General features: G+C 47.0%; 1 protein-coding gene across 2 annotated transcripts in view; it reads right to left on the reverse strand.

Moving 5' to 3' along the window:
- Positions 1 to 23,358, reverse strand: part of SMARCAL1 (SWI/SNF related, matrix associated, actin dependent regulator of chromatin, subfamily a like 1) — a 53,972-nt gene that overhangs the window by 23,222 nt on the left and 7,392 nt on the right. For both annotated transcript variants that reach the window (XM_040228493.1, XM_040228492.1), the window contains 6 exons: positions 22,621 to 22,860; positions 19,878 to 19,928; positions 11,922 to 12,108; positions 9,386 to 9,536; positions 8,287 to 8,445; positions 6,613 to 6,678 (listed from right to left, as the gene is read on the reverse strand). In XM_040228493.1, the coding sequence (XP_040084427.1) occupies positions 6,613 to 6,678; positions 8,287 to 8,445; positions 9,386 to 9,536; positions 11,922 to 12,108; positions 19,878 to 19,928; positions 22,621 to 22,860 (854 nt within the window). The remainder of the gene's footprint in view (positions 1 to 6,612; positions 6,679 to 8,286; positions 8,446 to 9,385; positions 9,537 to 11,921; positions 12,109 to 19,877; positions 19,929 to 22,620; positions 22,861 to 23,358) is intronic.

A 23,358-nucleotide genomic window follows, 5' to 3' on the forward strand; every position in this document is an offset into this window, starting at 1 on the left:
GTCATCTTCTAAGCTGCCTTGGCCAAGCCATCTATTTAAGCACTTAGCCCCTTGCACTGCTATCTATCTTGTCTGACTCCCTCAACTAGACTGCAAGCTTCTTGAGATCAAGGACTGAGCTGGGTTCCCTTTGATCTCCTGTAGCACAGTGGCTGGCACAAAGTAAGCACTCAGTAGGTATTCACTGTATGCCAAAAAACATTCACAAGGAAGCTAACCAGTGTCCTAGGGACGGCAGAGTAAACATGGAGAATCCAGCACTGGAAGAGGAAGCATGGGAGACTGCAGCAGCTCTGAACTTTTTCCAGGATGGATTTCTGACATCCAAGCAGAACCTGTGATCAGACAATGGCACCCAGGACCAGCCCTTTCGCACTCCCAGGAGGAAGAATCCACGATGGCCTGTGTGTTAAGCCTCTATTTGATTTTCTTTAGAGGAAAACAGAAAAAACAACAGAAAAAAAGTGTCACTAACCCAGCTACACAATGCTTTGAGCCTGGATATCCCTGACTCAAGTTCATTTTGCAGTTAATAAGGACTTTAAAAGGTGGGACCTGGATCCATCTCCCCTAAATGCAGTCCAGGCCTGTAGCAGGCTGCTCAGCCAAAGGCAGAATGGGTCTAAACAGTTGGTTGATTCCAATGACAGGCTTCAGATGCCTCATTACCCTGACATCCACCTGACCCAAGGAGATCAGACCCCAAATCCTACTTCTTACTCAGATGAGAAAGAGGGTGAGAAAAAAAAAAAAGAGAGAGAGAGAGACACTCCCCACTGGATTAGAATGCAGAATGGTCAAAGATCACTGGAAGTAAAATCCATTTCAGCTCTGGGAAGGGACCCTACTGTGAGGCTCAGTTGTCTAGAAACAGCTTGCTAACCACTGTAACCTTGAGTTAATGACAGCAGCATAAGGCAACTGCATGCAGTCAATCACCTAGGGGAGGAAATTAGGTTTTCAGATGGATACATGGCCTTATAAAAATAAATAAATAAAGGTGCAACAGAGGGAAGAAAAATAATTCTTTATAAATATACAATATATACTTTTCTCAAGATGCACTTCTGCCCTCTGAGCAACCACCAATACCTAATTCCATTATGACAGGAGAGCTATGAATTTCTCCAGCTATAATTTTCCACAGTTCAATTACCCAGGCCTTCTAATTTCCTGCAAGGTTTGATGTAGATTCATTAAAATAACAATGAGCTTCTTGAATGACGCCTGTAGCATCGCTTGCCTTGGCTCAAGACTATTTCAATGAAACGGGAGAAATGAAAAGTCTTATCAGGAAGAGCAAATCAGCTCATCATCCCAAACCTATTCCCCACATCATTGTCATCCCCGCTGCCATAGCCTGGGGGATGGAGTCTGGGTAGCAGCTCACAGATTAGCTGATGGAAATTAACTCCAGGGTTCTCTGCCAGGTGGTTACAGGCCAGAGTTAATATGGAGTCAGCCTTCCCATATACTGTCCAGACCCTATAGGGCGTGAGGGGACTAATGAAAATGGATGCTTGCGGGTGTTAAAAAGCAGAGGCAGCATTATGGAAAATGAAAAAGGCCAGCTTTGAAAAGAAACCAATAGGGCGTCTCATCTGTTATGGAATGATTTAAACCGCTCAGCCCCAACATGTTTATGTCATCACTGTCACGCGTAAGGCCGTTAATCATGCCCGGCTGCTCAAGGTTCAGATGTCATCCTCCACCTCTGGAACTTCCCGTTTAGGAAAGTGGAAATGTATACAGCTACACGAATCCACACTAAACTGAATGCCTTAAGTTAACTCTTACCAAACCCGAGAAACCCACAATGGCACAATGCAAAAAAAAAAAAAAAAAAGAAAGATTTCTATTTAGTGTCAAGAGAAGTTGGGTCATTCTCACAAGCAGGGGATTCCTTCTGCAGATGGCTTGATCACCCTGGGGGAGAGAGCAGGCCCTCCAGCTGACACCACTCCCCTCTGACCTGAAGAGGCAAACAGCCATCTCTTCAGAGCGCAGAGAGACTGGGTTTCCTACCCCCTGCTTTTATATCACAATGAAAAGATGGCCACGGGGCTTTCCTGGTGGCGCAGACAGTAAAGAATCTGCCCACAGTACAGGAGACCTGGGTTCGATCCGAGTCACACAGATGCCCTGGAGAAGGAAACGGCTACCCATGCCAGTAACCTTAAGTGGAGAATCCCATGGACAGAGGAACCTGGCAAGCTATGGTCCATAGGGTCACAAAGAGTCGGACACAAATGAGAGACTAACACTTCACTTGCTCTGAAAGAGTGTTCTTACGGGGCTTCCCAGGTGACACTAGTGGTAAAGAATGTGACTGCCAGTGCAGGAGACATTAAGAGACTCAGGTTTGATCCCTGGGTCAGAAAGATCCCCTGGAGGGCATGGCAACCCACTCCAGTATTCCTGCCTGCAGAATGCCATGGACAGAGGAGCCTAGTGACTACAGTCCATGGGGTCGCAGAGAGTCAGACACGACTGAAGCAACTTAGCATGCATGTAACACCCAGAGCTTGGCTACAAATCCACCGAAAGGGAATGGATGATACACATTACAACAGATTTATGCAGCAGAAAACTACTTCTGAGAATGAGATTCTGTCATCGGTAATGAAATGGAATGATTACCAAGATACATCATCAAGGGGGAAAAGAAAGGTAAAAAACAGTGGTAGAATACTCTAGGGAGGGAGATAAGAAACACACATCACGTCCTGACATGGGCACAGACCAATTTTTAGAACTAAACCAAGGGACTGGGGATTCAAGGTGAGCACAAGTTATTTTTCAGTGTACACTCCTTTGTGCTATTTGAATATGCCATCTGGTGAAACTGCTTTAATGAAAAAGGAAAAGAAAAAGCTCGTACGCCGGAGATCACTAGTCTCATCTGGTCTAGCCAATCAACAGAGATGAAAGGACTCTACTCACACAGAAGGATGGTGGGATTCTTCCTCTACAGAAATAATCTAACTGGTTAAACAATAAAAAGCACTATAAATAAAACACCACTAAAGAAAACTCAAACACACACCTCACAGCTCAACAGGGAAAAGTCTGACACCCTTCAGGGCTGAGGTCACGGGGAGAAAAAGAGCGTGCGATGATTTGGGCTCAGCGAGAGTGACGACGGTGATGCATGGGCAGACTGAGCTTCAGAGGCAGCTGTCAAAAGGTGAATCACTACCCAGAAATCCTGAATGTAGGAATTTGTCCTAAGAGGACAAGGTATAGAAGCTCTGAACATATGGATGGTGCTCATGTGCAGAATTAGTTATAACAGCTAAACAAGGTTCCACGCTAAGGGTTAAATTATGGGATGCGACCATACCATACAGAATGCTCCTAAGCCAGTAAAAACGATCTTGTCCTACAACTGATGTGTCAGAAAAATAACCAAACTGGTAACAGGGGTTTTCTGTGTTGGGAGGGATGAAAGGTGATTCTTTTTTTTTTTTTTTTTTTGTGGCCATGCCATGCAGCATCCAGGATTCTAGATGCCCAAACAGGGATTGACCCCCACTCCCCGAAATCCCCACCCCTCTGACAGTGGAAGCTTGGTCTTAACCACCGGATCACCAGGGAAGTCTCAAGATGATTTTAGTTTTAGTTTTGTCCCCTATAGCTTTCTGTCTTGCTTGCTTTGAACCCATTGAAATAACATGGGTGTGACCTGTACAGTTCCACTTAAGCAGATATTTTTCAACAACAGGTTGAAAATTCAACCACACGGATGAATCTGAGGATGTGGGGGAACCACAGATACGGAGGGCCAACTAACTAGAAGCAAGTTAAAGGCAGACTAACCTCCACGTTGTTCAAGGGTCAACAGGAAATGAAAATAGAACCACTCTGTTTAGCAGCCTGGGAAAATAGTGCCACAGGGAAAGAAAGTTGCCACCTTTCCCCAGGGTACAGTGACACCAATTTCCTACAACACGTCCTCTGCATGCAGCTGCTGTTTCCATCCATGAAACCCACATGCTCTGGCCTAGCTGTCTCACAGACAGTGGGATTGTAACCTAATTACCTCATCACGAGCATCTGCTGAAAATCTTGACATACTAATTAACAGAATGTAGTTCTAAGAGATCCACGAGTGGAGTGAGGGGAATAGTCAAGTAGTATTAAATTAGGCCCATATGTGGCTTTTCAAAGGCATTACTTTACTTCTTCCCAACTCTCTTCTTATTCCAAAAAATACCTAGCTTGACTCGTTTCCTTAGAGCATCTAGATCAATGGTTCTCAAGAGAAATGGGGAAGCATAATTCCCCTCCTCTTGCACCTGGCTTCCCTGCTGGCTCAGCTGGTAACGATTCGGCCTGCAATGTGGGAGACCTGGGTTCGGTCCCTGGGTTGGGAAGATCCGCTGGAGAAGGGAAAGGCTACCCACTCCGGCTCCTCTGTCCATGGGGTCGCAAAGAGTTGGACACAACTGAGCAACTTTCACATGCCACACATGCCACCTGGGACACTTGGCCATATCTGGAGATAACTCTGGATGTCACAACTGGGGGTACCAGTGGCATTTAGTGGGTACAGGCCAGGGATGCTGTTAAACATCCTATTGATACAATGCCTAGGACGGCCCTGTGGACAACAAGGAATTACCCAGCCCAAAATGTCAACAGTGCCAAGGTCGAGGAACTGTGATCTAGATGAAAATACAGCAGAGAGATGACAGGTCTGATCAACAGAATTAATACAGGATGCCTCATCCTCCACCCCTACTCAAAGGTGCCAACAGTCCAGCACCATGCAAAGTCAATGTTATGGATGACAATGGTTTTGAGACACCCATGAACAGGCTTATATTCACAGGTCCTATTTAGATACATTAATTCACCCAAGTTCTATGGTAAATCCAGAGTAATATATACTAGTTTGCACTTAAAAATTTGTTTTAAATGTGTCACTCTGAAATACACCCAAGATATGAAAAATATTAACACTGTTTAAAAGGTCTGGCTCAGAAGCACATATTTCAGAAACCAATATTTAAGTCCGGCTTGCCTGCCAGGCGATGAGGGCATTAACAAGACAGTTGCTAAGAACCTTTCCTAGTATATCTTTAACGATAGCATCTACCTACTGTGCAGTTTCTTTTGTCTAGACAATCAAGGGTACAGATTTAATTTTAGTTATGGCTGTAATATTGAAACCTCGGTACCAAAGTCTATTAACATTTTTCAAAAGAAAACATATTAAAACCTCCCAAAACAAGGGTCACCACTCTGGGAAAAACATTTCATTTCTGTGTGTGCAGAAAGGGCTCTCAATCTATAAACATTTATAGGTAACTTGAGCAGAGAATGAAGTTTTTAAGTAAAGTACTTTTAAGTCTAGAGCAAATACAATCCTGCTTTGGAAGATGTATCATGCTACCAGTTATTCTGAATGCAAAACAAACTTGAAATGAGTAGATACTTGAGTGCCTTTTGTGGGCAGGCAGAAAAAATTTTCAAGTGCTAGTAAGTTTCACCAACATTTAGCATATTAGTTTTCTCCAGCTTAACACGATTATGCTTCTTTAAGGCAATACAAGCTGCAGTTTTAAAACGGTGGCGCAACCCAAAGGCTGCTTTACTAGAGCCCAAGATAAACAGGCACTTTCGTTTGCTCAGTTCATACAAATCAAAGATTGCTCCAGAGTCATCTGTGAGATATTTTCACCTTGTTATGAGGGAAAAGGTTACTTTTCCAAGTGTACAATATTTTTCTCCTAAAGGAGCAAAAAGCTCACTACAAAAAAATGGAAGGAAATTTGGGGCTTTCCCCTTGTTGGGAGGGGAGGGACTGGAACACACACACAAAGACACCAATGTGTGTGACACACGCAACATGGCACTTATGCTGCAGGTCAGAATAGAATGCTTTTGGATAGATTCAAAGCTGCGCTGTACACACATAGAACACGCACAGCACACACACACACCTTCTGCTTGGAAGCCAGGACTGAAGCAGACAGTGTGCAGCACAGGTTCAGACCACCCAGAAAGGATGTGGACCGCTAACCTTTCTGTTAACAAATCAGCCTTAGGATGGCCCCAGAAAATGGTATCATCTTATTATTATTATAAATTAATAATATTATGAAGAAGCAGGTCTCAGCTTTGTGGCTGAGACCCACAATACCCAGTTGATACCCACACTTAGTTCTGAGTCTGTATAACTGGTTGCCCTTGGTTCCCAGCACCCCAAGAGCTCTGCTCCGCAAACCACAGAGCAGAGAGGCAGGTCCTCCTGGACAGTTTAAGATGGGACACTGCTGGAGGCTATAGCTCTGCCTTGTCCAGGAGGACCCTAAGGAGGTTCTGGAGTGAATCCTGACCCGACTCGTGACCTTCAATAGGTCTTCATGTATGACAGACAACTACACTGACCACTAGCTCCTCGGCAGGATGTTAGGAAGAAAAGTGAACCTGGGACCGAAGCCCTAAGTAGAGATGCCCTGGGTCAATGCTAAGTCATGTCCGTGGCCTGCAGCCCCAGACTTGCAGCCCCTGCTCCCCTTGGACCCCTGTCCAGCCCAAACAAAACACAGGGCATCTCGGCACCCCGTGGGTTCAGGCACCAAGTCTAGCCTCGGCAGCACTCACCTTGAGGAGGGGCACAGCTGCACGACAGCGGGCAGTCTTAATGTTTTTGAGGAAGTGGGATTCATCCTGTAAAGAAACAGTCACATAAGTGGACAAGGCCAAACCCTGCGTGGATGGAGAGAGAGCCCACGTCAAGCTTGACCCTGACACAGCATCGCCCTTCTTATTCAGGGAGACGGCTGTGGGTGTGGCTAAGGACCAGGCTCTGGGCATCTTCTCTGCAATGTTTTAGGCAAGCTGCTTCATCTCCCAGGGAGTTTTCCACCTGCCAAGTGGGGCTGGCGATGCCCCTGCCCTGCCCACCTCACTGGCTGCACTGAACAAATCTCTTTGCTGGTTTCTAAGACACACCTCCCACTAATCAGTGTGCTGAGGACCTGGTGCTGCTGCCCGGCGTGTGCAGTCTCCTTCCCCTCCCTGAGCACCTCCTTGGCTCCCACGTCTCTGAAGGCACTGGGATGGGTTGTGATGATCTGCGTGTGCTTCTGCCTGTCCTGCTGGCTATGGCTCCCTGGAGGCCAGAGGCTGACCTCCTGTCTCCATACCCGCAGCAGTGCACGGCCCTGCACAGGGGATGACCCTCTAGTGGGCTGAGCAAACGGATGAAAGTGGCTCCCTTGCAGTCAACCTGCTGCCGGGAAACCCGAGGCAGAACCTCCACTGCAGCCTTGTTGATGCGTATGTCTCAGAGGCTCACCAAGAGCTTTCAAGAGCCCTTCCCTTTCGCTCTCTCTAGGTGAGATGTGCGCTTGACAACACGAGCAGCAAGGTCTGTGGAGCCACTGTCGACAGAGAATCCTATTTTTAGAGGAGGGAAATACCACTGGTAGTTTTCCAGTTACACGTTTGCATAAAGACCCTTTCATGTCATCTGGAGGCATCAGGTTCACCTGTTCTACTAAGAAGAAAAGTGAGGATACACTTACATTGGAATTCATCCATTGCACGCTCCACCCCGAACAGTCTGTTACCTGGACTTGGGGTGGGAGCTGGCCGGATGTGGGTGGAGATGGGAGAGACTCCCACCTTTTCAGGGTTATATTTGTGAGCTTTGTGGACACGCTGAGTGCTGGAGAGGAGGCCAGCCTCTCCAGACTTTCCTTCTGGAGCGTGAGAGGAGTTAGAAGAAGGCAAGTGGCAACTACAAGACATACCGTCACATCTGGGAGCAAGACTCTGACAGCTTCTCCAAAGAAGGATAACGAGTGCTTTTGTGTGTATGTATTTGTGGTGGGAGGGAACATCTTTATATCGGCTGAAAGAAAATCTATTAGCTGTTTGAGCTGCACGCCTGGGTCATGCCAACAAAGAGAGCAGCAGATGAAGGCGCAGGCCCGTGCTGTCCAGGCTGTAGTTCCTGGAGTTCTGGGCTGTCCGGGGTCCACAGGCTCCATCATGACCCCGCCGTGGGGAGAAGAGGCGGGCTGGAAACCCCCAGCCAGACCCAGCAGATCACCATTTTCCAAAAAGCCCCCAGAAGATCCTAATATGTAGCCAGGACTGAGAATTGATATTTGAGAGAAATGAAATACCAGTTCCTCACAAAATGAAGCCAGTGATTTCTCTTCTAGAAACTTAGGGAGGCTCCATGAGATTACAGATGTGGACATTCGTGGAGCTTTCAGGGAGACTTTCCCCAGGGAGGAAGTAATGAAAGACTGTCGAGTCACTTACAATGATGACAACTTTAAATGGGGGTTTTAGCTGCTTTTCTAACTTGCTCAGAAGATCAAAACTGACAATGTTGACCAAGCCATCTGTCAGGCGGTCCTTCCCGGTCACCACAACGTTGATGTCGACCGGGTTCAGAGACGGCAGCCATCGACGGAAGGCCTGGGGGTGACAGGAGAGGACAAAACCCAAGTGAGGCTCTGGCCCGGCAGCCACCAGCTGGGACGCCCGCCAAGCCATCACTGACCCTCTCCAGGTGGACCAAGGTTAGCGCCCCTGCAGGTACACTCAGGGTCCCTGCTCCCCACCCTCCTACATCTGTCATACCCTGTCCCTATGACTGAACTGTCCCTATGAACGGCCATCGCCTGAGCAAGCCGACAGCTGCCCCCGAGTAGCCTGAAGCTGGGGAAAGCTACGGACGATGAACCACGTCTTCCTTCCTCACCACGCCTGCTTATGGAGAGTTTTATTCATTTCACAGGACCACTCTGATCCTTGGGTTTATGGTAGACAAGCTCATAGCTAAGTGACGACACAACAGTTGTGTCGGGTTCTTCAGCCAAAAAGTTGCCCAGCAGACAGAACACCTCGTACCCACACCACATGCTACTGGGTGTAAAATCCTGAGCCCCCAGTTAGGAGGTATGACCTCAAGGTCCCAGAACCGCCCCTCGCTAGCAGTAAGTATGGTGCTTAGCCTCTTTGAGGGGCAATTTTCTCATCTGTAAGTGGGGTTAATATCTCATGTCTATTGTACATGGCTACTTAAGGATTAAGGGAAATAAGGGAGTAAAACTATTCTGAAACCTAAGTGAAAGGTGTTGTCAGCAGGGACACCAGAGGCGCTCAGGAAGCATCTGTGACAGACGCAGGTGAGTTGGAGCTTGGAAAGACTGTTCCTCTCCTTCCTGAAGGCCTGGCCTGATCCCAACTCAGAAAACCAGGGGTCTGACCTCAGGAGGCTATCTCATCTCCCTTCTCCCCCTCAGCTGACACAGAGCTTCCGAGCTTCCCTGGGTCTTGCCCCCGAACAGTCACGTGGTGACTCTGACTCTGAGGAAACTGTCCTTGTGAACGTGAAGACACCAGGAAACCTGACCTGCTCCCAGGTGAAGCGCACAGACGACGGTACCACCGCCAGGAGGGGCCACTCCTTCCGGTAATAGGCCGCTATGCAGATGGCTTGGATGGTCTTCCCTAGGCCCATGTCATCGGCAAGCAGCAGGCGGCCTCTTTGTGCTACAGCGAAACTGAAGTGGACAAGGTCAGGATACAGCTCGGCACACCTCCCAGGGCAGTGGTTAAACTGCCATTGCATAGCATGGGAAGCCACACCGCTGCTTGCGGGGGCTACCTGTTCATGAGAGACCTCTCCCTCAAGAAGGAAGACAGGGGGCAGGCTGGTAATAATCTAGAGAAGACTATACAAACAGGGACAACATGCTGTGCTTAGTTGCTCAGTTGTCTGACTCTTTGCGGCCCCATGGACTGTAGCCCACCGGGCTCCTCTGTCCATGGGGATTCTCCAGGCAAGAATACTCGAGTGGGTTGCCATGCCCTCCTCCAGGGGATCTTCCCAATCCAGGGACTGAATTCAGGTCTTCCACATTGCAGGCAGATTCTTTACCGTCTGAGCCACAAGGGAAGCCCATGAATACTGGGGTGGGTAGCTTATCCCTTCTCCAGGGGATCTTCCCGACCCAGGAACTGAACAGCGGTCTCCTGCATTGCAGGTGGATTCTTTACCAGCTGAGCTACCAGGAAAATGTGTAGTCAAAGGGTAGGGAGAAGCTCCAAGACCTTTAGGTCAGGGAAGCAAAGTGGGCGGAGTTTCCAATAAGATGAGTTGCTCTCTGCCTGGTGCAGGTGAGGCCCACGGGATGGAAGGGAAGAGAGTGGGAAAGCCTCCCTAAAGAGGGGCTGGGAGGGACGCACTTGTCACAGGAGGGATCTGTTGGGAAGGAAAGGGAAGAAAGGAAAGACAGTGGGATCAAAATATGGCTTTTCTCAAGGTCAGAGAGGACTCTATATGCATAAGCATGGCCAAGACAGAAAACATTAGAGAAAAGAATGATGTCCAGAGAGAAGGATGGAGCAAGAGTGTTGGTCTAGGAGGAGCACTGTGGCTCATTACCTAACAGCCTGCAACCGTGACCCTGACCCTCCAGGGCAGTAGCCCTGGCTAACAGTTTGTGAATAAGGCATGGGATTAGTACTCCACTCCCTCAGAGCCCCACTGGCCTGGGCTGGGGTTCCAAGTCCACCACCTGGGAGCTGTGTGCCTTTATGCAAGTGATCTATACCCTCCTCGTGCCTCAGCTGTCACATGGTATAACAGTCAGACCTACTCCAGAGAGTATAGCAGGCATTCATAATGTCTAAAAAACTTAAAACAGTGCTTGGTGCCATCGTAACTGCTGGGAAAGTGTCTCTCTTATAACTAGTATTCCCCAAAATGAGAAAAATAACCAAGGCACAGTGACAGTAACTTGCTTGACCAACATGATGAATCAGAAAAAGCTAAAAGGACCTCTGAAAGCCAGATATCTGGTCTCCTGCTCCAAACACCACTCCTCTTTCATCGGAATTCCTGCAAAACTGATCATTTGTCAGGAACCTGATAATAAGCCAGCTGACTAGTTCTTCTCCTTTCCTTCTTACACAGAAAAGACAGAGGACATCCCCTCTTCTGATGAGCAGCTGGCATGGCCCACAAGAACCCCAGGCTGCACAGGTCTTTCTGAATTGCCTGAAAACAGCATTTCTGCCCTTCGGAAGCCAGTGACCGACCAAGGTGGGAAAGTGACCAGTGAGCCTGTGGGTGGCATGAGCCGAGGACACATACGTTACTTCTTACACTATTTCAAGTAGAGTTTGTGCACCCTTGCCATCCAGAGTCCTGATTAACTTCATTTCAGTCGCTCAGTCATGTCCGACTCTGTGACCCCATGGACTGCAGCACACTAGGCTTCCATGTCCATCACCATCTCCTGGAGCTTGCTCTAACTCATGCCCATTGAGTCAGTGATGCCATCCAACCATCTCATTCTCTGTCATCCCCTTCTCCTCCTGCCTTCAATCTTTCCCAGCATCAGGGTCTTTTCCAATGAGTCAGTTCTTTAGCTGTCAGCTTTAGCATCAGTCCTTCCAATGAATATTCAGGACTGAATATCCTTTAGGATTGATTGGTTTGATCTCTGTGCAGTCAAAGGGACTCTCAAGAGTCTTCTCCAATACCACAGTTCAAAAGCATCAATTCTTTGGTGCTCAGCTTTCTTTATGGTCCAACTCTCACATCCACACATGACTACTGGAAAAACCATAGCTTTGACTAGATGGACCTTTGTCCGTTAAGTAACGTCTCTGCTTTTTAATATGCTGTCTAGGTTAGGGATTAACTTAGGGAACTAACTTAGGGAATTTGAAATTAGGGAATTTAACTTAGGGAATTTGAAATCAATGGTTACAATCAGGCTTTGGTGATGGCACATTGGGACTGTTTAATTCTAATCCCTAGATGCTTTCAGAAGGTTGTGAAAGAGGAGTATTCACAAAAGAGGGAGCATCTGAACCTCGTTCATGGTGATTGATAAACCTGAACAGGAAAGACCACAGAAGGCAAAGGAAGAACCTACTTGACTCCGGCTCTCTGAAAGGGCAGCAGGCTAGACACAAGCTTGGAATCCACCCTGGACAGGTCTGCCTCGGGGATGTCTGCCACCGGAGAGAGAGACGTCTTCTGGAGTTGAGCGGCGAAAGCCAGGGTGAGGGTCTTGGGCAGAGGATCCAGCTGAACTTGTGGAAGGCAGCGCACTCTTTCCACTAGAAAGAACAGAGGCGTAAGAATTGGAGTGTTAATGCCCGAGACTTCGGGGAGAAAAAGGAGGGGCTTTGAGATACAAAGTTCAAGGGCTGGAACTCTGCAGTGTGCCACCTTCTTCAAAAGAGTAACTGGAGCGAAAACAGGGTACTGGCGGATGCATGGCAGAGCAGCAGCTTCCTCCCTCTGTTCTTAACGCCCGCAGACAAGAGGGCGCTCAGTAACGCAGAGCTGATCTTCACTACGCTACGCCAGCACTGGAAAGAACATGTTTTTGTGACTGATCTTTTTTAACCTAAAGTCATTTAAAAAATTATTTTAGTATTTCCTTTCAATAAATAATGACCCATATTCTTCAAAAATGAGCCCAATTAAAGCAAGACTTAGAGTGAATAAATCTTGCCTTGTTTTCATTCTCCTTATGTTTTATTTTGGTTTTGATATTTGAGAAGACGGAGAACTTTAAGCTACATGCTGTCCACAGGCAAGAAAGCACCGCAGTCCATGCAGAGAAACTGTGAGGTGTTTCCAAGAAAGAAGGGTAGCTGTGGTAGCCTGGATGGGAGGGGAGCATGGGGGAGTATGGATACATGTGTATGGCTGAGTCCCTCTGCTGTCCCCTAAAACCATCACAACATTGTTAACTGGCTATATTCCAATACAAAATAAAAAGTATTACAAATAAATAAAAGAAAAAAAAAACAAAAATAAAATAATATCACAAGCCAGGAGGTAGGGTTGGGGGGAGAGAGAAAAATCAGTAGGACAGGAGTGCTATTTACAAATAATGACAAAGGGCAGAGTCCATGCAAAGGCCATGACTGAGAACAATGCCATGGCCTTGGACTTTGGACATTTCCCATAAGAGAGAAAGCATCTCCTCTTGGGAGAGGTGGCCTATGGACCAAACCAGTCTCCTTACTGTTCTGATAAATAAAGTCTGTGGGGAGACAGCTGTGCCCACGTGTTAGTGGACAGCCAATGGCAGCTCTCGTGCCTAATGGTGCAGCTGAGTCACTGGGACAGAGAGAGCACAGCCCGCAGAGCCTGAAATATGAACTGTCTGGCCCTTTACAAAAGAACTTCACCAACCCCCGCTTAGCTTAGAGTCTACACTGGGAGTGGCCACGGCTCTCTCTGAACTAAAGCTTATACTTCAGGGTCTTTACTTTCCTTCCATGCATGCGGCTTCCACACTCCAGTATAATGGATGGAGAGATCTTTTCTAGTCAGAGCCATAAAACCAGCTGGGAAAAACAAATGACCTAGGACTACATGATGGAAATGAAAGCAAAGTAATTGCATTGATTTTTCTTTTTTGAAGGAATTTAGCTTCACCTGATTTCAAAAGAAAAACAAAACAAAACGTCTTTATTCAGTAAAGAAACAGGAAAAAAAAAAAAAAAACAAACACCCAAGTTTCAAATAAAACAGAATTCTGTAGGGTGGAGGAAGGCAGGATAACACCAGTTTAAAGTTAGAGAAAAGACAGAGCTAGAAATCCCTGGTAGTAGAATTATCATTAAACCACCAGTCACAGCCTGCTGTCCCACAGTTGCAGCTTTCAAGATGTCTTCCCTTTCATCATTTCCTTCAAAAAATCTAACTAGAGGAGTGACCACTGCCTACACATCCTCGATGGCTCTTTACCCTTTACCTCTCAGGGGCACCCTGGGAGAGTTGTAGTAACCAACCAAGAGGCTCATTGGATTCTCCAGGAATCCAGGTGAAGGAATCAGAGAGAGAACTTGGGTCCATTTCATTTCCAACCCATGTTACTTGAAATTCTAAGGCTGTTGCTTCTCCATTCCACATGGTCATGTGTTTCTTAATCTCCCCACAAGGTATTCCAAAAGCCTTCAGCCACAACCATCAATTGCCGGTTGCAAATACTGAAGTGAATATGGAGGCTGAGCCATCTACCACCACCTTAAATTGTGTTGCATTTTCAATATATTTAAATCCATTTGTCTTTCCCTAAATATTTCTGTTGTTGTTCAGTCACTAAGTCATGTCTGACTCTTTGTGACCCCACGGACTGCAGCATACCAGGCTTCTCTATCTTTCATTATCTCCCAGAGTTTGCTCAAATTCATGTCCATTGAGTCGGTGATGCTACTAGCCATCTCATCCTCTGCCGCCCCCTTCTCCTTTTGCCTTCAGTCTTTTCCCAGCATATATCTGGAAACCGTTTGCATGAATAGCAAACGGTTTCCAGATAAGAAATTAGGTAATGCTGATAGCTTTAATAAAAGAGACTGTTCATATTGATGCCCCCATACACTGTAAGCTTCCAAATTAAATCCAAACGTGCTGATTTCTGCACACTTCAAGAGGCTGAGCGCTCCATGTGCTTTCAGAACCCATTTTCATTTTAATCCTAGTGATCTTCAGCACTCAGATACCTGATGAAAGCTAAGAAAGGGCTGATGGTCCAGCTGGGGTGGAATGCCAAGGCTTTGTGCGCATCATGTCCTTTCAGCCACTCAAGGGGGAAAAAAGAACCCTCTACTCTGTTTCCTATCGACTGCTAGCTCCCCAGATCCTATGCTGCTGGTTCAGCCCACAGAGTGTGTTTCCGAGGCCGCCTGAATTCTCTGTCAGCGACTCTCTGCTATCCTTTCTCCACACTGGGAGATCAGATGGATGTGCTATCTGGCTTCATGAGTCATCGAGAAGTCGTTTCTGTCAAACAGCTCTCTGGCAGAACGCTGCCGGCCCACATGGCGGAGAGATGTGGATGTGAATGTTTTCAAATAGCAGCCGACAAGATGAAATCACTGATTTGGGGACGCAGAACCCTTCTGGACTGTGACAGGCAGGGGAAAACAGAAGGCTTGCTGCCAATTTCGCTGTGGCCGGGAGGCCGTGAGTCATCACTGAGAGAAGAGGGAGGAGGAACACTCAGAGGAGACTGGCCTGACCTGGAGACCGGAGCAGCCACTGTATCTGCAGTGGGCACTCACACGCTCAGGTCTTACTGTTATTTCTTAATTCGTTTCAGAGGCACATGGTCACTAGCTCAGGCCAATAATCTGATTTTACATACGAGATCTAGGGGTGGGAGAGAGGCCCAGACTCCCCAGGTTTATGATCTGTTACCAGAGGAAGGGAACTGTGACATACGCCGCACTTCATCTCCCCAGGCTCTTAGCTCACAGAACTGGTTTCTCCATCTCCTAGTGGGTCACATCACAAACTCAGAATAACAGTTTTAATCAGACTTTACTGTGACCCTGCAAGGTTCCTGACAAGGAAAACAACTGTTTCCTTTCTCTGGGTCCAGATTTTCCCCAATCTATGAAATGGGGAAAGGAGAAAAGGTAAGATATACTCAACTGAATGCAGAGTTCCAAAGAACAGAAAGGAGAGATAAGAAAGTCTTCCTCGGTGAACAATGCAAAGAAATATAGGAAAACAGTAGAACAGGAAAGAATAGAGATCTCTTCAAGAAAATTAGAGATACCAAGGGAACATTCTCGGAGAAGGCGATCGCACCTCACTCCAGTACTCTTGCCTGGAAAATCCCATGGACGGAGGAGGCTGGTAGGCTGCAGTCCATGGGGTCGCAAAGAGTCGGACACGACTGAGCGACTTCACTTTCACTTTTCACTTTCCTGCATTGGATAAGGAAATGGCAACCCACTCCAGGGTTCTTGCCTGGAGAATCCCAGGGACGGGGGAGCCTGGTGGGCTGCCGTCTCTGGGGTCGCACAGAGTTGGACACGACTGAAGCGACTTAGCAGCAGTAGCAGCAGCAAGGGAACATTTATGCAAAGATGGGCACAGAAATGGTATGGACCTAACAGAAGCAAAAGATATTAAGAAGAGGTGGCAAGAACACACAGAAGAACTATATAAGAGAGAACTCAATAACCCAAATAACCATGAAGGTGGGATCACTCACCTAGAGCCAGACATCCTAGAGTGCAAAGTAGCGAGCCATAGGAAGCATCACTACAAAGCTAGTGGAGGTGATGGAATTCCAACTGAGCTACTTCAAGTCCTAAAAGATGATGCTATGAAAGTCCTGCAATCAATATGCCAGCAAATTTGGAAAACTCAACAGTGGCCACAGGACTGGAAAACGTCGTTGTTCACTATAATCCAGAAAGGCAATGCCAAAGAATGTTCAAACTACCACACAATTGCATTCATCTCACAAGCCAGCAAAGTAATGCTCAAAATTCTCCAAGCGAGAACTTCCAGATGTTCAAGCTGGATTTAGAAAAGGCAGAGGAATCAGAGATCAAATTGCCAACATCCACTGGATCATAGAAAAAGCAAGAGAATTCCAGAAAAACATCTACTTTTGCTTCATTGACTACAGTAAAGCCTTTGATTGTGTGGACCACAACAAACTATGGAAAATTCTTAAAGATATGGGAATACCAGACGACCTTACCTGCCTCCTGAGAAATCTGTCTGCAGATCAAGAAGCAACAGTTAGAACTGGACACGGAACAACAGACTGGTTCCAAAGTAGGAAAGGAGAACATCAAAGCTGTATACTGTCACCCTGCTTATTTAACTTATATGCAGAGTATATCATGTGAAATGTTGGGCTGGATGAAGCACAAGCTGGACTCAAGATTGCCGGGAGAAATATCAATAACCTCAGAAACGCACATGATACCACCCTGATAGCAGAAAGCGAAGAAGAACTAAAAAAAAAAAAAAAAGTTGGCTTAAAACTCAACATTCAGAAAACTAAGATCATGGCATCTGGTCCCATCACTTCATGGCAAATAGACTGGCAAACAATGGAAACAGTGACAGACTTTCTTTTCTTGGGCTCCAAAATCACTGCAGATGGTGACTGCAGCCATGAAATTAAAAGACGCCTACTCCTTGGAAGAAAAGTTATGATCAACCTAGACAGCATATTAAAAAGCAGAGACATTACTTTGCCAACAAAGGTCCGTGTAGTCAAGGCTATGGTTTTTCCAGTAGTCATGCATGGACATGAGAGTTGGACTATAAAGAAGGCTGAATGCCAAAGAACTGATGCTTTTGAACTGTGGTACTGAAGACTCTTGAGAATCCCTTGGACTGCAAGGGGATCAAACCAATCAATCCTAAAGGAAATCAATCCTGAATATTCATTAGAAGGACTGACGCTGAAGCTGAAGCTCCAATACTTTGGCCACCTGATGGGAAGAACTGATTCATTAGAAAAGACCCTGATGCTGGGAAAGATTGAAGGCAGGAGGAGAAGGGGTGAACAGAGGAAGAGATAGTTGGACGGCATCACCAACGCAATGGACATGAGTTTGAGCAAGCTCCAGGAGATGGTGAAGGACAGGGAAGCCTGGCATGCTGCAGTCCAGGGTCTCAAAGAGTCGGACATAACTGAGCGACTGAACAGCAACAATAAGACACGGAAAATCAGCACTCAGGGTCCTCGTTGCACCTCTGTCAAATTCTGTGAACCATTATCATCCCTTCAGTTGTGTCCGACTCTTTGCAACCCTATGGACTGTAGCCCACCGGGCTTCTCTGTCCATGGGATTCTCCAGGCAACAGTACTAGAGTGGGCTGTCATGCCCTCCTCCAGGGAATTTTCCCAATCTAGGGATCAAACCTGTGTCTCTTACATCTCCTGTATTACCAGGTGGGTTCTTAACCACTACCGCCACCTAGGAAGCCCATCATTATAATGAATGCAAAAAAAGCAGTCCTAACTCTAGAAGTCTTAAATCAAGGTCCATGGAATTAGTAATATAAAAAACAAAATCTTTACATGTGGGGACTTCTCTGGTGGTCCAACGGTTACAAATCTGCCTTCCAATACAGGGGATGAGGGTCTGATCCCTGGTCGAGGAAGGAAGATTCCACATATTGCGGAGCAACAAGGCCTGAGCACTGCAACTAGAGAGGCGCAACGAGGACCCCGAGTGCTGCAACTAAAACCCAAGGCAGCCAAAAATAAATAAACAAAATAAATTTTTTTTTTAAAAAAAAACCTTACACATGGCCATTCTGTACATTTTTCCCAGTGAAGACTCCATTGTTTCATCACATATTTCAATGAGTCCATGGCCCACAAGACTTGGAACCATTATATAATGCTACGTGAGCTGCAAGTCATGGTTTTTCAACATTATATTCATCTGCTAATGCTGTAAATGTCCTGCTTTTTGTTGTTGCATAAAAGCCAAAGGCTTCATAGCTCACATATTTACATGTCTTTCTGTGGTTGAAAGACAAAGGGCTGAGAAAGAAAAACTAACTTTGACTGCTCATCAAAAATTCAGCTTCGGCCAAATAATTTGCTCAAGCCACAATTTCCAAACAGTTGCAGCTAAGGAGTCTCAGATAAATGTCAGCCACCCTTTTTGCTTCAGCTAGTGGATGCTGATACTAAATAAGTAACTCATCATATTCAAACTGAACCCCAAATTTGCAGCAAGTTTTCCCTCAGGGAATCAAACGCTCTTCCCTCATATTTAATTTCTGTCAGTAGGATACATATGGATTAAATACCTTCCCTCCCCCATTTTTTTTAACTGAAGGGCCAAATGCGACCCAGAATATTGAGCTACCTACCTGATGTCACACAGTAAATCACATAAGAAGGAGACAGAGGGAAGAGACCTCTTCCTTACACCCCTAGCCTGGTGGACACCGCCCCACCTCCACTGTGCTGGAGAATGTCTCTTCTGGCCGGACAGGTACCATCCCTGGGACCAGAAAGTTCTCAGGGATCAAGCAGGGGGAACCTGTGCTGTGCCAGCTGCATACCCACTGCAGGATTTGAAGTCTGGAAGACAGGTGACAGACGATTCCAGGACAGGCCAAGATATGACCACATCAACCCACCCCACCCCACCCCTTCCTCAGGCATATTGGAATTCATTCATTGCCCCACCCAAGCAGAGCACAGAGAAGCAAAATGATAAGCCCAAACTGACTTCTCCTTCTCATAGTTGTATCTGTACACATAGCCCTTCCCTTGGTCAGGCTCCAAAGCGTGTACTAAACACCAGTATGCCCTGGCCTTGGCTTCTGCCTCTGGCAGAACTCAGCCCATCATGAAGCCCGTTACCACTATGGCTCTCCTGCATCCATAGACCATCTGGTTCTAGCAGTAAGTGAAGAGCCCGCTCTTAAAAGAGATCTAAAGTAGCTTCCATCTAACGTCAGCAATCCTAGCTTGCCTCTGATTCCCAAGCCCATGAACACTCACTTCTCGTTCTGCTGTGATGGGTGGGAGGGTGCACAGGCCTCGAGTATCTGACTAGCACTGCCTCAGCCTGATGGAACATGAGGCCCTGCATTTCCCTGAGCTGTCATAAAGCCACTATCACAGAGCACAGGGGCATGGCTGAGGGCATCTTTGCCTTTCCCAGGCCTGCACTCAAGTGTGTCATGTTATCGCAGCAGAGGGGAGGAAGGAGGTGATTCTTTTAAAATATGTTATACTGGGTCTTCCCTGCTGGTGGAGTGATTAGAGGTCTGCTTGCCAATGCAGGGGACACAGGTCCAATCCCTGGTCGGGAAAGACCCCACATGCATCGGGGCAACTGAACCCACGTGCCACAACTACTGAGACCGTGCTCTAGAGCCTGTGCTCCGCAACAAGAGAAGCCCGCATGGCAGCTAAAGAACAGTCCCCACCACAGCTACAGACAAGCCCGCGTGCAACAGTGGAGACCTGGTAGAGCCAAAAGTAAAGAAATCTTAAAAAAAAAAAAACTACATTAAACCCGAGGCATAGGATTAAGGCTTAACAATAACATGATATAAACAAGCAAGGTGGGCAGCTCACTGAGTTTACTGTATTCTTCCAGGAGAAAGCTCCACTTCCGGGTCTTGACATCTGCAACGACAAGAGAAAAACAGGCAGACGTGACACCCTGCCCTCCTGCAAAGTCACCACACTTACTAATTCATCCCCTGGTTTCACAAAACCCCAGGAAGCTCAGGCGGTGGGCACCTTGTGCTGACCGTGTGCTGGGCAGCAGGGATAGAGAGACTGACAACACCTTTCATTGAGGCTTTCACACAATTCAGGGAGGAAAGACAAGCAGACGTGGAGATGGCACTGGGTTGCTAAGGGTGGGGACAAAGGGAGTTACGTGGACAGAGGACCAGGGATGGCCTAGCAGGTGAGAAATGCCCTGAATCTCCAAGGCTGGGATAATAATATAGCTTGTACTTATTCAGTGCTTACTTTAAGCCAAGAAACTTATATGACCATGTCCTTGGTTCCTCAATGTGCTATAAGCTGGGCACCATTATTAGTAGCTTCATTTTGTGCATGGAAAACAAGCTACATGTGGTCGGAGGGGTCAAATCCCAGGTCTGCCACTTCCTGGCGGTGTGACTTTGGGCAAGTTACATAACTTCTCTCTGTGCCTCTGTTCCCACCATCTGCCAAAAGAGGATCCTAGAGCCCCTGCTTCATAGGGTTCTTGTACGGATTACATAAAATTTAAATGTAAAATGCTTATAAAAGTGGTCTGGCAAACAATGTACTCAAAAAAAGGGAAACAATGATAACTTATGATGATGATGATGCCATCTTCCGATCAGTGGAGTATAGCATAATCTACACACGTTATTAACTATGAAGGGTGAGTATTTCCCTACCCAGCACTGACTTGTTACTTCCGGTTTTCCTACCAATCTACCTTCTGAGAAAATCAAGTAAGCTGCAACTCAGTAAATGCTTTCTGGGTAGTACAAGAGAATTCTCCTCTGTCTGGTCACTTAGGAAGCAAGGTAGTTAGGGAAAAGGCATCACGGACACTGAGTCCATGTCAGGAGAGAAGCAAGGTGGCCCAAGTGTAATCTGACAGAAAGACCAAAAGCAGACAGCCCACTCCTGATGTGGGAATAGTGCAGGAGGCCCTTTCTGATAACAGCTGGATCCTGATGGCGGCAGGGCAGCAAATGGATTGGGGGCAGGAGGAGAAGGGGACGACAGAGGATGAGATGGCTGGATGGCATCACTGACTCGATGGACGTGAGTCTGAGTGAACTCCGGGAGTTGGTGATGGACAGGGAGGCCTGGCGTGCTGCGATTCATGGGGTCGCAAGGAGTCGGACACGACTGAGCGACTGAACTGAACTGATTCCTCCACAAACAGCAGATCATGTCAGAAGTGTGATTTCAAAGGCCATACTTATCAGAAGTCACAGGTCATCGGTACTTGCCTTTTAAGGGCCACCCCAAGCAGAGGTCAAAGACCTAAGGAGTCTAGGGGAGGGGGGTCAACACTCTCTGGACCTGGGCTGGGCCCTGTGCATCATACCTAAATCCTACTCCCCAGCCGGGTCTCACCAGTCAAAACTATCCATCTAAAGGATAACAAGGCAGCAGGCAGCATCACCCTCTCCTGAAGGATCCCCAACCTCGAGGAAGGCTCTCTAAGCAAGTCACTCCACAGAGGCTTCATCCACAATGCTGCCTGAGCATAATGTCTCAAAGGCAAGAGGTTTAAAGGTTTGCTTTCTACCTGCCTGTGTGTGCTGTGCTAAGTCGCTTCAGTCGTGTCCGACTCATTGCAACCCTATGAACCATAGCCCACCAGGCTCCTCTGACCATGGGATTCTCCAGGCAAGAATACTGGAGTGGGATGCCACTTCTTCCTCCAGGGATCCTGCCGACTCAGAGACTGAACCCGAGTCTCTTATGTCTCCTGCATTGATAGGTGTGTTCTTTACCATTAGCGCCACCTGGGAAGCCCTTCTAACCTGCCTAGAAAAAAGCTAAAATCATCTGAAGAATGGGAATACAAAAGCCACATTGTTTTGCAAAGCAACAAGACCCAAGCTAAGAATGAAACCCAAGCTAAGTTCAGAATTCTGCTCCTTATTCTGATGTGGCAGCTTTTGAAGAACCTCACAAAAAAAAAAAATCAAGCAAAACTGCTCTGCTTTGTCTGGTGGATTTCAAGCCTAGCTGATTATTAGACTCACCTGAAATTTTTTTTTTTAAATGCCAATATGCAGGGCCCCACCTCAGGCCAATTAAATCAGTAGCTCTTGGTGGGAACCCAGGCATCAACATTTACTCCGGGGGTTGGATCAGCCGATCTGTGATTCACCCACCACTCCAGGGTTGGGAGGCGGGCTCAAGCTTGAAAACCACTGACTTAGTCGATGCAAAGAGTTGGACACGACTGAGTGACTGAACTGAACTGAGTCTATGCAAAGGCAATCATTTTTATGGCAAACACTTATTTTTCAAGCTCTCCTAAGGACAAGGTAAAACTAAATGGGTTTAAGTGGTTACAGCAGAAACTTGCCTGCTTCTGCTAAGCAGACACTGCCTAGGTGACCAGGGAAGGAGTCTTCTCCTTGGGAGGTCGTTAAGGACAAAGCAGACCCTACTAGGTGCTCAACTATCGGTAACAATTTAGAGAACACCTTTCCGCAGGAAGAGGAGCAGGTTAGGAAGGCTTTGCCAAGAAAGTCACTTCTGAATATTTAAAGAGACGAGCACCTTGCTCTGAGATCATGGGCCATTCTGCCTTCTCGGAATTAGGCAGAGGCCGACTACTTGCCGTATTTTCTGGAGTCCATCTGTTTAAACAGCGCAATCAAGTCTTCTGAATAGCTGATGTCTGCCTCGAAGCGGGCCCGGGAGATGAGCACGCACTGCCCTTTGACAAAGGCCAGGGAGGGAGCTGCAGGAAGGCTGGTCTTGGCTATAATGCCACTGCTGGTGGAGGGTGACTCCACATGGCCCTCGGCTCCTTCCAAAGGCTGCAGGGTGATCCCCGGGAGGCGCTGGGCTGCGTTCACTGCGGAAGAAGAAAAGGACCGAGGTGATGACCTGGTAACTTTTAAGGCCCTGGCATGCTCAGGCAGGTAGGAGAGGAGGCAGGAGCAGGGTGACAAGGAGGTATGCTAGGCAGGCAGGAGACAAGAGGTGTAGTTAGATGGGGAAGGTGAGCAGGTGAGCTTTAATTGGAGGTTCAGAGATCTCAGGATTACCTGAATATAACTCTTTTATTCTTTAGGTTTTCCAATTTGAAACTGAGAATTCAGAAATGAACAGGGAGAAGAGGGGTCTCACCAGGATGAGTAAACTTATTAGATAATTTCTGCAGCTATGTCAGAGAGGCCACTGAAGGGAATCAACACACCTGAAATCAGCGCCTTAACCCTGTTCCCAGGTCACTGCTCTGTCCCTCACTGGGAGGACAAGGAAGGAGACACAGGACTGTTAGGCCACAAATGCAGTTTTCAACCTTGTTTTCTCTATTACTGAGGCATTTTATAGATTAATAGATTTGACA

The sequence above is a fragment of the Oryx dammah genome, unplaced genomic scaffold, assembly GCF_014754425.2.
Source record: "Oryx dammah isolate SB20612 unplaced genomic scaffold, SCBI_Odam_1.1 HiC_scaffold_27, whole genome shotgun sequence".
Classification (NCBI taxonomy): domain Eukaryota; kingdom Metazoa; phylum Chordata; class Mammalia; order Artiodactyla; family Bovidae; genus Oryx; species Oryx dammah.